The 18,674-nt window shown below is 35.9% G+C and overlaps 1 protein-coding gene across 3 annotated transcripts in view; it reads left to right on the top strand.

The window, feature by feature from the left end:
• Nucleotides 1-18,674, top strand: part of BEND6 (BEN domain containing 6) — a 63,472-nt gene that overhangs the window by 8,532 nt on the left and 36,266 nt on the right. For 2 of the 3 annotated variants that reach the window (XM_041769333.1, XM_041769318.1), the window contains exon 2: nucleotides 9,952-10,170. In XM_041769333.1, coding sequence (XP_041625267.1) covers nucleotides 10,051-10,170 — 120 coding nt within the window. In that variant the 5' untranslated portion in view covers nucleotides 9,952-10,050. The remainder of the gene's footprint in view (nucleotides 1-9,951; nucleotides 10,171-18,674) is intronic. The other variant, XM_041769326.1, reaches the window with a different exon arrangement.

The raw sequence follows: 18,674 nt of genomic DNA, 5'->3' as shown, positions 1-18,674 counted from the left end.
AAATAAAATAGTAACTATGCTATTAATATACCTAACATGTCAACTCATGTTGGAGGTACTGTTATTATTCAGATGGGGAAACAGGTTCGGAAGTGTTACATAGTTAGTAAGTATTAGATCTGTGGTTAGGGATCCAGACAGCTTGACTGATTCTAGGTCCTGTGTTTGTGTTTTGTTTCTTTTTTTTTTTAAAGATTATTTATTTATTTATTTATTTATTTATTTATTTATTTATTTATGATAGACACACAGAGAGAGAGAGGCAGAGACACAGGCAGAGGGAGAAGCAGGCTCCACGCCGGGAGCCCTATGCGGGACTCAATCCCAGGACTCCAGGATCGCGCCCTGGACCAAAGGCAGGCACCAAACCGCTGAGCCACCCAGGGATCCCTAGGTCCTGTGTTTGTAACCACTTAGGTGACCCAGCTTTATCACCTAATATATTACAAAAGATTCAGACCAGAAGACTCTCTTGAATGACCTACATAACAAAACAAACAAACCAAAAAACGGAATTCACTTAGCTTTCAGTCTTTTCCTAGGAGGACAATTTTAGTCTTCCCCCTCTTTCTGTGAACAAGGGGTACACCTGCCTGAGGTTCTGCTTCCGCATGGCTGTTAGAGCAATTTCTCTACTATGGAATCATGAATTCACAACATTGTCCCAAAATACCCCACCACTGAGCCCTCTGTTCTGCTCAGTCTTTGACACTCCTGAACCTTGAAGTTGGCTTCCACACTTTAAACTCACTGTTCTCATCTATCTTTCCTTGCTTTTATGTAGCTTTCTAGATTGCAGCTGGATTAAGTAGATCCATTTCATTTCCTTGGGCTTCCTTCTTTGATCAATACTTGCTTTCACCACCCTTAACTAATTTCCTAGTCTTGACTTGCCCTGTGGCTGCCCACACCAGGCTTGGCAATACAGGAAGCAGAGAGGAGATGGTCCCTTAAGGTTCCTTCCATTTTCATTATTCTATGAATTTATTGAAGAAAAATACTGTCACTCAAAAAGACACAGGAATATATTTTTCTAACTACCTACACATAGGACGTAGAGAAATAACAGTAAAAATGTGAAATGTAGCTGATCATTTTTTTTTATTATTTGAATGTTACTTTAACATAGTATGAAAGAGTGAGAAAATTGGTAGTAGATGAGGGGGCAAACCACTTAAGGTGATTTATTAAGTAAATTATCTGAAATATGTAACTCAGCACATTAATTATGTTTAGACCTCAACTTTTGAGATTATAAAAGTACTAAAATAATAGAGACTATCTAAATGATAACCAGTTATTTCATTAATACATGGTATTACTATAGGGTAAAGTGGGGCAGATATTTCAAAGAGAAATTGGTTTCTCCTTTCATGTTATAATTGATATGATAAATTAATATTTGAAAGCTGGATCACTCTTGATTCTTATGCAAAGGCTTTGATTCTTGCATCAGAACTATTACATTTTGTGAATTTTAGAAATTGGTCTAAAACTTAATGTTCTAGAATATGATTACTTAAAGCAAAAAGCATAATGATCTCATCTTGCCCTCAACTTTCAAGATGAATAGAATGTTCTGCATTAATCAAAAAAATGTGAAATGGAAGATGATTTACATGACTTAGAGTTATTCTAAATTAGAAATTTTAATTGATTCTTACTTTTCCTTATGCATAACTTGGCATCCATGTTTCTGATAAATGGGGAAAATTCACATAAATACTGAGGGTTAGTGGGGGTACAGGAAAGATAGTAACATAAAACTACGCATATTATTTCTTAGAAAAGATTTGGAGGCCCTAGAACCACAGGAAAACTTGCCCAGAGTCTCTTTAAGTCTTGCATATGCTTTCTTGTGCAAGCTTTCAGACAATTCCCCAAATGGCTACAGGCTTTTCATAGACAATTGGTGGGGATAAGTGACATTGTGGAGCAGGTAAAGATTGTCTTCCACCATTCCCAACTTCTGATTTCTGTGCTAATACCTCTTTGCTGTAGAAGTCTTCTTCCTGAATATATCAAGATGAAAGTAAGCCTGTCACTCTGTCTGACTACAGAGAAGATAAAAACCGGGTCGTTTAGCACCTGACTCCTTTGCCAGGTCAGGAGCAACAGAGAAATTCTGGTACAGATGAAAAAGCTAATGTGGGTGGCTGTTGTCTTAAGTCCATTCAGGCTGCCATAGCAAAATACCAGAGATTGGGTAACTTATAGACAATGGAAATTTATTTCTCACAGTTCTGGAGGCTAGAAGTCTAAGATCAGAGTGCCAGCATGGTCAGGTTCTGGTAAAGGCCATCTTTCAAGCTCCAGACTGCTGACTTCTCACTTGGGAGAAGGAGTAAGGATCTCTCTGAACGCATTTTTATGAGGGCATTAATTCCATTCATGAGGGATCTCCCATTATGACCTAATCACCTCCCAAAGGCCCCACCACCTGATACCATCACCTAAGAGGAATAAGATTTCAAAACACAAATTCTGGGGCAGGGAGGGCACCCATTCAGACCATAGCAGCTGGGTATAGGGAAACCAGGAGGAATAGTGTTTACCTCAGGGCTAGTCACAACAGAAGTGTTCCCAGCAGTAGGCTCAAAGGGAGAGGGAGGGGGGTCCCTGGGCGGCGCAGCGGTTTGACGCCGGCTTTTGGCCCAGGGCGCGATCCTGGAGACCCGGGATCGAATCCCACGTCGGGCTCCCGGTGCATGGAGCCTGCTTCTCCCTCTGCCTATGTCTCTGCCTCTCTCTCTCTCTCTCTCTGTGACTATCATAAATAAATAAAAATTAAAAAAAAAAAAAAGGAAGAGAGACTTCTCTGCTCTTCCTGATTTTTTTAAAAAAAAAAAAAGGGAGAGGGAGGGAAATAGTTATTGTAAACTGAAAGGAGAAGATCATATAGACAAGTCTACTATAAAAGTCTGAGGTGACCCCCCAGGAAAGGAGGTGAGAGGATAAATTCTGCTTAACTTACTGTCCTCCCTCCTTCTGATCTCCTGCTTGGACACCCCATTGGCTGAATCCAACTGGGAAGAGGGTAAGGGAGCCCAAACAGGTCAGCCTTCTAACTTAGGCAGCAAAATAGAGATGGCTGGAGAACAGAGCTGCAGGACTAAAAGGAGGAGCTCCAGCACTTGTGTCTGAGCAGCATTACAGTCCTGAGAAGCAAGTCAAGGCTTCAGTCTCGAGGCAGACTAGGAGGCAGAAACTTAAGCAAGGAGGGCCCTATGAGGGACTTAGTCAAGCGAAGAAAGTAAAAACCTAGTTACTGGAGTTAACAGATTCTGTTGCAAAGGTGACTTGATGATTAGTTTCTAAGTTCCACACTAGAGACCTTCTTTAACCTGCTAATGAGTTAGCGGTCAGAAGTGGTTGCCAAGGTTCACTAGAAACCCCAGTTCCTTCATCTGTCAAGTGTGAATAATAACTGTGCCTACCCTAGAGAGCTACTATGAGAATTAAACAAGGTAGTAGAGGTAAAACGCTTAAAATAGTACCATATATATAGTAAGCACTCACTAAATGTTAGCTATATTTTTGTTGTTATTAAGTGAAGGGGACACAATTGGAAAGATCTGAGGATATCATATAGGGCACTATGGAGAGCGAAATTGACTCCTTTCCTAGATAATGGTTAAGCCATTGCATGATATCATTGCTTATCAGTTCAGTTAACTTTAGTAAAAGTATATCCATAAACCATGGGCCAATAAGGATGTTTTTCTTTCTTTTCCCATCATGGAAAGTTAAAAATGACTCACATCTATAGTCCCTCAAACATACTTAAAGTCTCCGAGCCTCACACATAGTCTCCAGTCTAATCTTAAGTAATGTGATTACAGTTTGACAGTGTTGCTGAATCATCCTAAAGTATATTGGTCATCTTTTTAATCAGGATATTCCTGGAATAACTTGGAAATTGAAAATGTGTTACAGGCACCTGGGTGGCTCGGTCGGATAAGTATCATAAGTATCGGACTCTTGGTTTCCGTTCAGCCGTGATCTCGGGGTTGCAGAATTGAGCTCCAAGTGCGGTTCCATACTAGGCACAGAGTCTACTTATCTCTCTCTTTCCCACTCTTCTGCTCCTCCCCCTCCCTTGCACATACTTGAGTGCTCTCTCTCACTCTCTCTCTCTCAAATTAATAAAATCTTTTAAAAAAAGAAAAGAAAGAAAATGTGTTAGATGGAGGAACTGAAAAGAATTGAAGTGTTCCCTAATGGACATTGGTAAAACCTAGTAATTTCTAACCAGAAGGCAAGAGCACTTTGATGAGAAAGCTATCCAAGCACTTGTTCTGCTCCATAGAGTGCTGTGGGTATTGCAGGAGAAGACACCCAATGATTTTAAACCATTCTGATCTTGGTTCCTCTTACTCTAGCATATATATAATTTTCTAAAAATAATATGATCTCCCTCCCCCACATCCCACCTCACTAGAGGCTGAGTTGAAACTAGTAGCCCATTTCACAGAAAACATTAAACTGACCACTGAATATTTAGAATTATGTTGGCACCATTTTCTTGGCATATAGGAACTCATTTAGAGTGAAGTCTTCAAGTCCGTATTCTGACCTCAATATTGCAAAGTACCTTTATGTCTATACATTCCAAAACTAATATGTATAGAAAACAATCCAAAACTTCTGAAAATTATGTAAGGACATTTAGGCATTATTGTTGTGCTGTACTTGCCTTTAACAATTTATTTAGCTTACATTAGAGAATTTATATTTAGATATAAAGACTGATAAGACATCTGAATTATATTTTAATATTCATTTAGTTTCCTTAAGTTTGATGACTTGATTAACACAGTTTCAGAGGTAGATTTTGCATTTTGAATTCCTGCATTAATTGTATTGGCTTATTAAAAGTAAACCTAAATGCATTAAGAGTTTATATTTTTTATTAACTTCATTTGCTTTCTTTAGTTACAAAGCTCCCCTTTCTCTGTCTTATTTCTTAGATATTATGTTTTTCATAATTTGGATGTTGCTTGGAACAACATTCATACTATGGGCTATAACCCATTAGTGAGTTGTGAAATCAATTTATGTGCTATAATCAGCACTTTTAAAAATGAAACAATACAGTAGATAGAATAGAAACTGAGAGTACATCACATGCAGTAAGGGTAAGAATATTTCATGAAATTTTGTTTTAGTTTTGTGTGTGTGTTTCCTGGATCAAAATGTAAACTGTATTTTTTACTGTGAGCCACCAAAAATGGTTGAAAGCCACTGATTTATATTACCCAGTTAGCCACATATCATGGGTGTTCTCATGACTTGTGTTTATGTTTCATTTCACATCCTACAAGTACTATCCAGGGAATTAATAAAATGCTTTCTGCTAGAAAAAAATAAAGAGGGGAAGATAACTCCATGGTGAATTTCCTACTATCAAGAATTAAGAGGAGAATTTAATATATAACCAAATTCACAATATCCTTTCTGAATTTGTTAATTGTCAGGTAATATAAACATTGAATCATCTGTCCCTAGATGTTATAACAGAATACTGGCCTGAAGTCTACTGAAAAGTTGTCGTTCTAAAAGAGGTTTGATATGTCCCTTCTGGTTAGTCTTGAAAGAATTGTGTGTTTTTGAAGAAACTTGAGATTTGCTCCTTAACTAAATCATATTAGTAGTAAAAAATTTTAGTACGGGTAGGGATATTACAAAAACAGTGTTTTTATAAACTAATTTTCCCCAATTTTCTTATTGTAGTAAAAAGACATAACGTAAAATTTACCATCTTAACCATTTTACAGCATGTCACTTAGAGGCATTAAGTATATTCACATTGTTGTGTGACCATGACCACCAGCCATCTTCACAACCCTTTCATCTTGCAAAACTGAAATTCTATACCCAATTCAACAATAATCTCCTTTCCATTCCCTCCACCCTGGAGTTATCCTCAACCCCAATGACCTAGGAATCTGGCATCTCTCACCATCACTAAATGATACTTAATAGGTCCCTATCAGTTAAACCTGGCAAAATTTAATTTTATCAAATAACAATTTGCTGTGGGATCTTACATGCTGTGTATTATGTCTCTTGGGTACTGTTCTTAATTTATTAGTAATGTACAGTGAAGTAAGGCACTGGGGAAAAAGACGTTAAAGCAGCTGTCTTGCTCTGCAGGAAAAGAAATGAAGATGAAAGAAAAGAAAGCAGATGATACAGTTTAAACTCCATTTAAGTATGATAACTGAGCCCCCATGGGGTTCAGCAAACTACTGCTCATCTGCCTGCCACCTGTTTTTGTACAGCCTGTAAGCTAAGAATGTTCTTTACATTTTTAAATAGTTGAAAAAATCAATATAAGAAGACCATACCATGATATGTGAAAATTATGTAAAACTAAAGTTGCAGTGTCCATAAATAGTTTTATTAGAACATATGGACACTTATGTTTTTACATATTGTTATGGTTGCTTTCATGCAATGAGGGCAGAGTTGAGTATTTGTGACAGAAACCGTATGAGGCAATTTCAACACTTTATACTACTGTTCAGTGCCCTACAAATCACAGTAATGCAGTTATAATAAATTCATGGTATTTTAGTATCATGCATATTGTCACACTGTGGCATCTTCTTTTATTTTTTTATTATTAGGGCATGCCAATCATGTCAAAAAACAAAGAAAGAGAAAACTCCACTCTTTACAGCAGAGTGGAGTTTGGATTATTTTGTTATCAAATTAAGTGACAAAGCATTGTGTTCATGATACAGTGACACTGTAGGTGTACTAAAAGAACATGATATATGTCAACATTACCAACTAAGCACTCATGACAATATTTCCAACTCACAGAACAGCAACAGCCAAAATGATTAGAAAATGTAAAGTGAAGTATCTCATCCCTGAGATACTTCTTCACAAATTAATTTCTTCACAAAAATAAGAAATGGTGGTGCCTGGCTGGCTCAGTCAGTGGAGAATGCGACTCTTGGTCTTGGGGTCATAAATTCAGACCCCATGTTGGATGCAGAGCTTACTGAACAAACAAACAAAATTAAATGAAAGTGAGTCTGTATCCAAAATAAGTTTCTGAGTGCTTCATTTGTTAGCCAAACAAGGAAAATCATTAACAGGTAGTGAGTTAATTAAATCATGCTTCATTGCAGTAGCTAAAGACATGTGCCCAGAAAAAAAATTAACTTACTTAAGATCATTAGACTCTCAGCAAAAACAGTTGCTTAAAGAACTGAGAACATCGGGAAGAATATAATAATCAATTAAAAAGCACGGCAAATGACTTTGAGTTTTTCTTGGTGTTTGATGGGTCAATAGATGCCACTAATACTGCTCAGTTCTTGTTTATTTGAGAGTAATTGCTGAGTTTAGAGTGACAGACAAATTAACGTCTGTAAACAGTCTTTGTGAAACAACTATGGAAGAAAATATTTTCAAAGAAGTTGAGAAAACAGTGATTCAGCACAACCTGAAGCAGAATCTACTAAGATGCGTTACAACTGATGGGGTAAAAATGTGTGTGAAGCAGAAAAAGGTTTAGTAAGACAAATTTACAAAACTTTGAAAATCTAAGGTGTTTAAAGCCTACTGTTGGGCAGCCCCGGTGGCGCAGTGGTTTAGCACCGCCTGCAGCCCATGGTGTGACCCTGGAGACCCGGGATCGAGTCCCACATCGGGATTCCTTCATGGGGCCTGCTTCTCTCTCTGCCTGTGTCTCTGCCTCTCTCTCGCTCTCTCTGAATGAATAAATAAATAAATCTTTAAAAAATAAAAATAAAAAAATAAAGCCCACTGTTACTCATTTTATTATTTATCAGTAGGTACTTTGCAGAAGACATTCAAACTTATGACTTGTTTTTTAAATAGCTTTATTGAAATGTTATTCACATGCCACACAATTCACCCATTTGAAGTATACAATTCAATTTTTTTTTGTATATTCACAGAGTTGTGCAATCACCACCACAACCCAAGTTTAAAAAACATTTCTGTTCTCTCTGAATGAAAGGACATTCTTTTTTTTTTCAAACATGGAATACATAAAATTTCATTGCAGGTCAGCATTAACAAATAAATACTTGCAAATGATTTTGATGAAAGGGAAAACTTTAAACCCCAATTAAACAAGATGTCATTTTTTTTTAGTTCTATTCTCATTAGTTGAACTGTCTTACAAAAAGTTCTATCCAATTATTAGTAATATATTTTCAGTTATATAAATAAAATTTTGTGAAAATTTGTTTTCTCTTTTGCTATATAAGAATTACATAGTATCCTTGATTTTGCCTCTTGACCTGCAAAGCCTAAAATATTTAATATGTGACCCTTTACAGAAAATGTTTGTTGACCTTGCTCTGGGTAAATTGATTAACAATATTTGCTAGGAGTGGAGATTTTATCTATGGAATGCTCTTAATTGATATACCTGATTTAGGATTGTTTATGGCTGACATTCCTAGAATGTATGGGTTTATAACTTCCTAGAAAAGATCAGGCAAGCTATTCAACTCTGAGGTATAAAATGGAGATATAAAATGGAAATGTGTGACAACTTAAACTCTCCACTGTGCAAGGTGACCCTCAGACCTCATTTAGAGACCTCACTTATCCTAATCAAGAGAATACCAACCTGATCTGAGAAGGAACAACCTACAAAGCCAGCAGGATGCCCTAGACCTCTCCCTACTTGACCTGTGCCTCTTGATTTCTTATATCATTGAAATTATCAATAAAGTTTGATGTTAGGTAAAATCCCTGATATTTGTGAGTCAGATGTGACAGTCCAGTCCCATGTGTGAGTTCAAATATTATTCATATATATTTAAAAACCCAAAGTAAGTTTTCCGAAAGTCACAACAAGCAATTTTTGCTAGACAATCCCAAATATTAATTTATGCTTAAAGAATGATGAATTTCTCTTAAAGTAGGTAAAAGTACCATATTTACTAAAAGAATTATTTAGTATAATTTGGTAAGGAGCACATGTTACCTTCTGTTACCTTTAAGTTCAGCCCCTTCTTATTTAAAGTTTTATTATTTATAATTAAATATTTTTTCACAGAAAAAATCAATATACGCAAGTAATAAGGATGCTAAGACCAAATGCACATCATCTGTGCATAGCAAAAATTAAATTTGATCATTTCAACCCTGCTACTACCTAAGAATTGTCATCTGCTTTTCAGGTTTTGAAAAATGATCAACCCTTAAAATTTTTTTGTGAAATACATCTTTGCTTTTGAGATATATTTTTCTTCCATTCTTTATGGTAAATTCTTAAATTTACACCAAGTAAAATCTTCCACCTCAAAAGTAGAGTTTTCGGGGCAGCCCTGGTGGCACAGCGGTTTAGCGCCGCCTGCAGCCTGGGGTGTGGTCCTGGAGACCCGGGATGGAGTCCCATGTCAGGCTCCCTACATGGAGCCTGCTTCTCCCTCTGCCTATGTCTCTGCCCCTCTCTCTCAGAATAAATAAGTAAATAAATCTTTAAAAAAAAAAAAAAGTAGAACGTTTTCAGAAAAAAAACAAAACAAACTTCTAAACAATTCTTATTGATCTGGCTTGGAATATGTTGATCCTGGTGAGATCTACTATTAATGCCCTTTATAACTTCAGTCCTGTAAAATACTGTTTGCATAAATCTATTATGTTTCTATGTTGGTTTTTAGACTCCTTATAACTGACAGACAAGAAAAAACTTGTGAAGATGGAAAATTTTTTTACACTATTTCATTTTATAAGTGACAACTCACTGCATATTACTCACATAATGGAAACGTGACATCCCCATGATGATGATGAAATTGAAAGATTTTGAATCAAATGAAAATGTGTACAAAATTGGTCAACAGGAGATAGGAAGCATTTAGTAAAAGTACTTTACTTGAGTGGCTAATGCCGTTATGAAACATATAGTGGTAAATACATTATGTATCCTTTTTTGTTTTTGTTTTTAAGGAAAAGCTTAATTTGGGGGCTACATCCAGAATAGCATCATCTACATGAGTATTCCCTCTTCCTACAATTTCAGAAAATCTTTGATAACTACTTGAGAAAATGCAGAAGATCTTGCAAACAGATGACATTACCAATACCCAAGCTCTTAGAAAAGGAAAGAGGAAAAGGACAGAGACAATGGACTCAGAGAATGCAAATAGTGACATGGATAAAGGACAGGTTGGTGTTCTGTTACCTTGATAGAATTTTATTATCTAGCTCCATCATTACTTTAGTACTTTCTCTTTTTCTGTTAACTTATTATTCCCTTTAATTCTTTATTCAAGCAAGGGAATAAAATTTCATGTTCTCTTTGTAATGTTGAACAAGTTGAGTTAGAAATATACTCAACAGACATTTTTTTACCTGCTTCTATTTAAGTATGGCCAATTATGCCAGTGTTCAAACTTTCCCTCATATTCTGGGAAATGAAAGTGCAGCAAATGTCAGAAACTATTTTTCCTCTCAAAAAGTACTAAAGAAATGGAAATACCTCTTCTTTAAGATTTACTATTTCTTTTCTTTTTTACCTCTTGGGCCCATATTCATCACTGGTTTGGTCTGGGCTCCTTTCTAATTTTTATTTATCTATTCCTTTTTAATCTGAATTCCCCACTCCCATTGTTCTCTTATGCTTTGGACAACCCAACAATGTGTTTATACAGTTTCATTTTATTTGTGTGCCTTTGCAATACATATATTTGTATAAGTCTTTTATTTTTCTTGTATAAGTCTTTTAATACATGTAGTATATTATGTGTGTGTATTCTTAATTTTTTAAAAACATACTATACATTCTCATTGTTTAAAATATTTTTCAGTCTTCTGGGGGCAGTGTCTAGAGGCATTCAGGATGTTCCAGCATGTGATGCACTATCATAGGGTATTATACAATACAGCCTCTAGCAAAACTAGGCTGTCCCCAATGCTGGTAATGGAATTGTTTACCTTTATACCAAGGAGATTGGGAAACCAGCAAAATTTGCATGTGGAGTGTACTCAGTCCATTTTGAAGGAACTTGTGCTGTGAGACTTTAAGTTCTTAGGAGGTTCTGGGACACCTGGGTGGCTCTGTTGGTTAAATGTCTGACTCTCGATTTCAGCTCAGGTCATGATCTCAGAGTTCCTGAGATCAAGCTGGGTAGGGCTCCTCCCTCAGCCAGGAGTCTGCTTGAGATTCTCACTCTCCCTCTCCTTCTTCCTCTCCCCCTGCTCACGTGAGTGTGCACGCTCTGTCTCAAATAAATAAATAAAATTTTAAAGTTCTTACAAAGTTCTCTAAAATGAAAAACATGGCAGTGAGGCCCATGGTAGTTCCACATGCGCTAGATGTGTGCATGACAGGATCAAGTGCAGCTTCTTTATATAAAGAGCAGAAAATCATTGTGAAAGTGTTGAAGGCACAAGAACACAGTCAAAAAGCTAAATAAAAAATAAGGCTTTTCTGAGTTAAAAAGAAGTTTAAATACATATTTTATACATATATAAATACAAATATATATATATATATATATATTTTTAAGATAAACAGTGAAAATTCTCCCTCACATCACTATCTCCCATCCACCCTGTTCCCACCTCTTACCCACCCACTACAGGTAACCACATTTATTGCTCTCTTATCTATCCTTCCAGTATTTCTTTGTTTAAATAAAGGAAATATAAATACAGATATTTTTGTCCTCTCTTTTGCACGAAAAAGTAACTTACCAGATACACTGCTTTGTACTTTGCCTTTTTACGTAATATTTTTTTAAGATCCTTCCACGGGAATATAGAGAACTTCCTCTTTTTTACAGCTCCATATTATTCCACTATGTCTATGTACTAGTCTTTATTTAGCCAATCCCACATGATGGATTTGGCTTATTTCTAATTCTTTCCTTCTTAAAAATCACACTGCATTGTACAACTTTATGGATACATCATTGAGTAGTACATTGATATCAAAATATATGCTTCAATCCGTTTCTGATTTTTCAATCAGCACTGTTTTTAACATCTACCTATATTACTATTATACATTAGATCTGTTGTGTCTATTCACTGCATAGCACCAGATTTTACTTAAGCTTTTCTCCAGTAATGAACACCTAAATTTCCTGCAACATCTTGGTACTATAAACAATGAAAAAATAAATCACCTCATACCTGTTCTTTTAAGAAACAAATATACAAGTATATATTTCTGTGCATAGATTTCATTATTACATGTATGTGTGTATATGTCATATATAACATATATAAAGGTAATGAAAATTACTATTCTCATATATAGGCAAGTAGTTAATGTACTCACATTAGCTCTATAAATCCTAAACAAAAATTGATGGATTTGGTTAAATAAAAATGAAAGATGTTTTGAAAAATGAAAAATGCCACACTTCTATGGAGAGAAATTAGAAGAAATTAGAATGTATGATCTAGTTCTTGCCATTTTTAGCAAGTTCCTACAAGAAAGAAGTGAAGTCAAACAAAAGCTAATCTATTTGCAAGCAGCAATGAAAGATATAAAGTTAATAGACAAATATCAGATTGGGAAAAGATATTTGTAAAAACTAAAACCACAAGAGACTAAATTTCTTCAATAGATAAGGCATCTGCACAAATCAGTAATAATAGAACAGGAAACTATCTAGAATAGACTTAAAAACCCAACAGAAAAGATAAGAGCCCAGTAGAAAAGTAGATAGTGACAGAGACTGCTACTTCTCTCCAGCTGTGTGTTCTTCCATTCTTCTTACTGTGATAGGTTTTTAGATGGGCAGGTAGCTGTCAGCTAAAGATTACATTTCCCAGGCTCTTACACATCTCAGTGTGGCTATGTTGACTAAATGTCCATTAATAAGGTAGGAGTAGAAGCAATGTGTACCACTACTGGATCATGACCATGTCTTCTGCTTGTACTCTTCTGTTGACAGAGACAAAGGCATGATGCTGGAGCTGGAATAGTCACTTAAGACCCAGACATAGAGGCTGCATGTTGGGTAAGGTAGACCAGCAAGATAAGAGACATCCTCAACATTGTGGAGTTGCATCTACACTCAGCCTCTTTTCTCTCCAAGTTATAGATGTTACCTAGTGGCCATGTGAAACAATAAGGCTGAAGGTAACACATGGAAGTTGATGCTTACTGTTGGGATGGATCTCAATGGATATCAAGAGAAGCTCTTGAGAAAGCCTTGAGGTCACAGTCTTACCTCTTACTATTTAGACATAAAAATAATTGGCTTTTTCCAAAACTTGATGATTTAACATTACTGATTACCAGTAAATTTAGATTGTAGACTGCATTCTAAGTGTAGGTTGAAGGAGAAAACCTTCATCTCTGCAAACTGACTAGCACTGACAAGAAGTCATGGATGCACACCAAATTTCCTTCTTTTCCCAGGCTCAGTAAGCACATGGTCTGCCTCCCAAGGTGTTCCAGGTAACAGTTTTATCAAATATGTTACCAAGGTCCAATGAGTTAACAGCTTTTCAACATGTTAAATCTCAACTTTTTTGGGCCACAATCTGATGGTCTCTAAGTAATTCAAACATATGTCAGATTTGGATATCTTGCTTCTAGATACCAAAATCTGCATTAGTTGTGATGTGTTTCTTTTTTATTTTAATTTTTTTTTATTTATTTATGATAGTCACATAGAGAGAGAGAGAGAAAGAGAGAGAGAGAGAGAGAGGCAGAGACATAGGCAGAGGGAGAAGCAGGCTCCATGCACCGGGAGCCTGACATGGGATTCGATCCCGGGTCTCCAGGATCACGCCCTGGGCCAAAGGCAGGCGCCAAACCTCTGCGCCACCCAGGGATCCCAGTTGTGATGTGTTTCAAAGGCTGTAACAATGACCCAAATATAACAATGGCTTACAATGATGGAACTTTACTTCCCTTTCACGTAAGAGAAAGGGAAATGAGAGTTTACTATGGCAGCTCCACAATGTTGAGGATGTCTCTTATCTTGCTGGTCTACCTTACCCAACATGCAGCCTCTATGTCTGGGTCTTAAGTGACTATTCCAGCTCCAGCATCATGCCTTTGTCTCTGTCAACAGAAGAGTACAAGCAGAAGACATGGTCATGATCCAGTAGTGGTACACATTGCTTCTACTCCTACCTTATTAATGGACATTTAGTCAACATAGCCACACTGAGATGTGTAAGAGCCTGGGAAATGTAATCTTTAGCTGACAGCTACCTGCCCATCTAAAAACCTATCACAGTAAGAAGAATGGAAGAACACACAGCTGGAGAGAAGTAGCAGTCTCTGTCACTATCTACTTTTCTACTGGGCTCTTATCTTTTCTGTTGGGTTTTTAAGTCTATTCTAGATAGTTTCCTGTTCTATTATTACTGATTTGTGCAGATGCCTTATCTATTGAAGAAATTTAGTCTCTTGTGGTTTTAGTTTTTACAAATATCTTTTCCCAATCTGATATTTGTCTATTAACTTTATATCTTTCATTGCTGCTTGCAAATAGATTAGCTTTTGTTTGACTTCACTTCTTTCTTGTAGGAACTTGCTAAAAATGGCAAGAACTAGATCATACATTCTAATTTCTTCTAATTTCTCTCCATAGAAGTGTGGCATTTTTCATTTTTCAAAACATCTTTCATTTTTATTTAACCAAATCCATCAATTTTTGTTTAGGATTTATAGAGCTAATGTGAGTACATTAACTACTTGCCTATATATGAGAATAGTAATTTTCATTACCTTTATATATGTTATATATGACATATACACACATACATGTAATAATGAAATCTGTGCACAGAAATATATACTTGTATATTTATAAAATAATGTGATTGAGTGTATACATTATAAACCATACAATAATGTAATTGTATTTTTTATAACTGTTCTAATCAAGCTTTCATTTCTCCATCCTTGCTTAATAAGAAAGAAAAAAACTTAAACTTGTTTATTCGCAGTGAATTACAGTTAGAATGTTTCAGTTTTTATAAGTCCCTTTGAACCGTTAGTATATTTTAGTCATTTAAAGATTTAAGCCTTTATGGATTCTAAGTCTTATCTTCCACCATTTTATTATTTTTTTTCCTAGAAAGTGACCCAGATTTTCAGGTCTTACTTATCATTCTAGCAACTGAGGGAGGATAACTGGTCTTCTGCTGAGGTTCTAACTTTCCTGCTTGACTCCTAACTGTTAAGTAGTATTACTGTTGAGGTACAGCCAAACCTTCCAGATCCTTTGGGGTTTCTGTTGGCACAGCATCCTGAAGTTTGCCACTCACTGCAATTTTCTTGTTTATTTTTTTTCATAATGATAAGTATATGCTTTAATCCCCATCACCTATTTCCCCCATCTCCATTCCCACCTTCCCTCTAGTAACCATCAGTTTGCTCTCTATAATTAAATCTGTTTCTTGTTTTTTATCTTTCTCTTTTTTTTCTTTGCCTATTTGTTTTCTTTCTTAAATTCCACATATTTGTGAAATCATATAGTATTTGTCTTTCTCTGAATGACTTATTTTTCTTAGTATTATGCTTTCTAGCTCCATCCATGTCATTACAAATAGCAAGATTTCATTTTTTATGGCTGAGTAATGTTCCATTATTTTTATCCATTCATCTATTGATGGGCACTTGGGCTGCTTCCATAGTTTGGCTATTGTAAAGAATATTGGTGGTACATGTATCCCTTTGAATTAGTGTTTTTGTATTCTTTGGGTAAATACCCAGTAGTATGATTCCTGGATTGTAGGGTGGCTCTATTTTTTTTTTTTTTTTGAGGAAACTGCATACTGATTCTACAGTGGCTGTACTAGTTTACATTCCGACCAATAGTGCAAGAGGGTTCCTTTTTCTCCACATCCTCACCAACACTTCTTGTTCCTTGTGTTTTTTATTCTACCATTCTGACAGGTATGAGGTGCTCATTGTGGTTTTGATTTGCATTTCCCTGTTGATGAGTGATGTTGAGCATCTTTTCATGTGTCTGTTGGCCGTTTGGATGTCTTTGTTGGAGAAATGTCTGTTCATGTCTTCGGCTCATTTTTTAATTGGATTGTTTATTTTTGGGGTGTTGAGTTATATAAGTTCTTTATATATTTTGATACTAATTCTTTATTGGATATGTCATTTGCAAATATCTTCTTTCATACCATGGGTTGCCTTTTAGTTTTGTTGATTGTTTCCTTCACTGTGCAGAAACACAGTGGTGTTATTTATTTTGTATTTGTTTGTAAATTATGTATTTATTTTAATGTAGCCCCAATAGTTTATTTTTGCTTTTATTTCCCTTGTTACTGGAGACATATCTAGAAAAATATTGCTATAACCAATGTCAGAGAAACTACTGTCTATACTCTCTTCAAGGAGTTTTATGGATTTAGGTCTTTAATCTATTTTGAGTTTATTTTTGTATGGTGAAAATAAGTGGTCTAGTCTAATTCCTTTGCGTGTGGCTATCCAGTTTTACCAGCACTATTTGTTGAAAAGACTGTCTTTTACCCATTGGATATTCTTTTCTACTTGTCGAAGATTAATTGACCATATAATTGTGGGTTATTTCTGGGTTTTCTATTCCATTTATCTATATGTCTATTTTTATGCTGGTACCATAATGTTTTAATTACTAACACTTTGTAATATAACTTGAAGTGAGGAATTATGGTACCTCCAGTTTTATTTTTATTTTTCAAGATTGCTTTGGCCATTCAAGGTCATTTGTGGTTTCCATACAAATTTTAGGATTGTTTATACTCACTGTGTAAAAAATGCTGTTAGTATTTTGATAAGGATTGCATTAAATCTGTAGATTGCTTTGAATAGTACGGACATTTTCACAATATTTGCTTTTCCAACCCATGAGTATGGAATGTCTTTCCATTTCTCTGTATCCACTTGAATTTCTTTCATCAATGTTTAATGGTTTTCAGAGTGCGGGTTTTTCACCTTTTTGGATGAGTTTATAACTAGATATTTATTGTGTTTGGCACAATTGTAAATGGGATAATTTTCTTCATTTCACTTTCTGCTACTTCATTATTAGTGTTTAAGAATGCAACAGATTTCTGTACATTGATATTGTATCCTGCGACTTCACTGAATTCACTTATCAGTTCTAGTAGTTTTTTGGTGAAGTCTTTAGAGTTTTCTACACATAGTATTATGTCATCTGCAAATGATGAGAATTTTACTTCTTCCTTACCAGTTTGGTTTCCTTTTCTTTATGTTGTATAACTGATGTGGCTAGGCCTCCAGTACTATATTGAATAAAAGTGGTGAAAGTGGACTTCCTTATATTTTTCCTAACCTTAAGGGAAAGCTTTCAGTTGTTCACCTTTTAAGTATGATTTTGAATGATTTAAGGCATTTATTACATTGAGGTTATATTCCCTCTAGAACTACATTGCAGAGGGTTTTTATCATGAATGGATATTGTACTTTCTCAAATGCTTTTTCTGCATCTATTGGAATGATCATGTGGTTTTTATCCTTTCTCTCATTGATGTGATATATCATGTTGATTGTTTTGTAAATATCGAACCACCTCTACATCCTGGGAATAAACTCCACTTGTTGTAGTGAATGATTTTTTTTTATGTGTTGCTGGATTTGGTTTTGCTAATATTTGGTTGAGGACTTTTGTACCATAGTCATGACATATACTGGCCTGTAGTTCTCCTTTTTCTGTGGTGTCTTTATATGGCTTTGGTGTCAGAGTGACGTCAGAGGGATACTGGCCTCATAGAATGAATTTCAAGTTTTCTTTCCTCTTCATGTTTTATAATAGTTTGAGAAGAAGAGAGAGAGAGAGAGAGAGGCAGAGACATAGGCAGAGGGAGAAGCAGGCTCCATGCACCGGGAGCCTGACATGGGATTCGATCCCGGGTCTCCAGGATCACGCCCTGGGCCAAAGGCAGGCGCCAAACCTCTGCGCCACCCAGGGATCCCAGTTGTGATGTGTTTCAAAGGCTGTAACAATGACCCAAATATAACAATGGCTTACAATGATGGAACTTTACTTCCCTTTCACGTAAGAGAAAGGGAAATGAGAGTTTACTATGGCAGCTCCACAATGTTGAGGATGTCTCTTATCTTGCTGGTCTACCTTACCCAACATGCAGCCTCTATGTCTGGGTCTTAAGTGACTATTCCAGCTCCAGCATCATGCCTTTGTCTCTGTCAACAGAAGAGTACAAGCAGAAGACATGGTCATGATCCAGTAGGGGTACACATTGCTTCTACTCCTACCTTATTAATGGACATTTAGTCAACATAGCCACACTGAGATGTGTAAGAGCCTGGGAAATGTAATCTTTAGCTGACAGCTACCTGCCCATCTAAAAACCTATCACAGTAAGAAGAATGGAAGAACACACAGCTGGAGAGAAGTAGCAGTCTCTGTCACTATCTACTTTTCTACTGGGCTCTTATCTTTTCTGTTGGGTTTTTAAGTCTATTCTAGATAGTTTCCTGTTCTATTATTACTGATTTGTGCAGATGCCTTATCTATTGAAGAAATTTAGTCTCTTGTGGTTTTAGTTTTTACAAATATCTTTTCCCAATCTGATATTTGTCTATTAACTTTATATCTTTCATTGCTGCTTGCAAATAGATTAGCTTTTGTTTGACTTCACTTCTTTCTTGTAGGAACTTGCTAAAAATGGCAAGAACTAGATCATACATTCTAATTTCTTCTAATTTCTCTCCATAG

Source organism: Vulpes lagopus, chromosome 1 (genome assembly GCF_018345385.1).
Source record: "Vulpes lagopus strain Blue_001 chromosome 1, ASM1834538v1, whole genome shotgun sequence".
NCBI lineage: Eukaryota > Metazoa > Chordata > Mammalia > Carnivora > Canidae > Vulpes > Vulpes lagopus.
The sequence above is the reverse complement of the archived record's forward strand: the minus strand, read 5'-3'. Positions and strand labels throughout refer to the sequence as shown.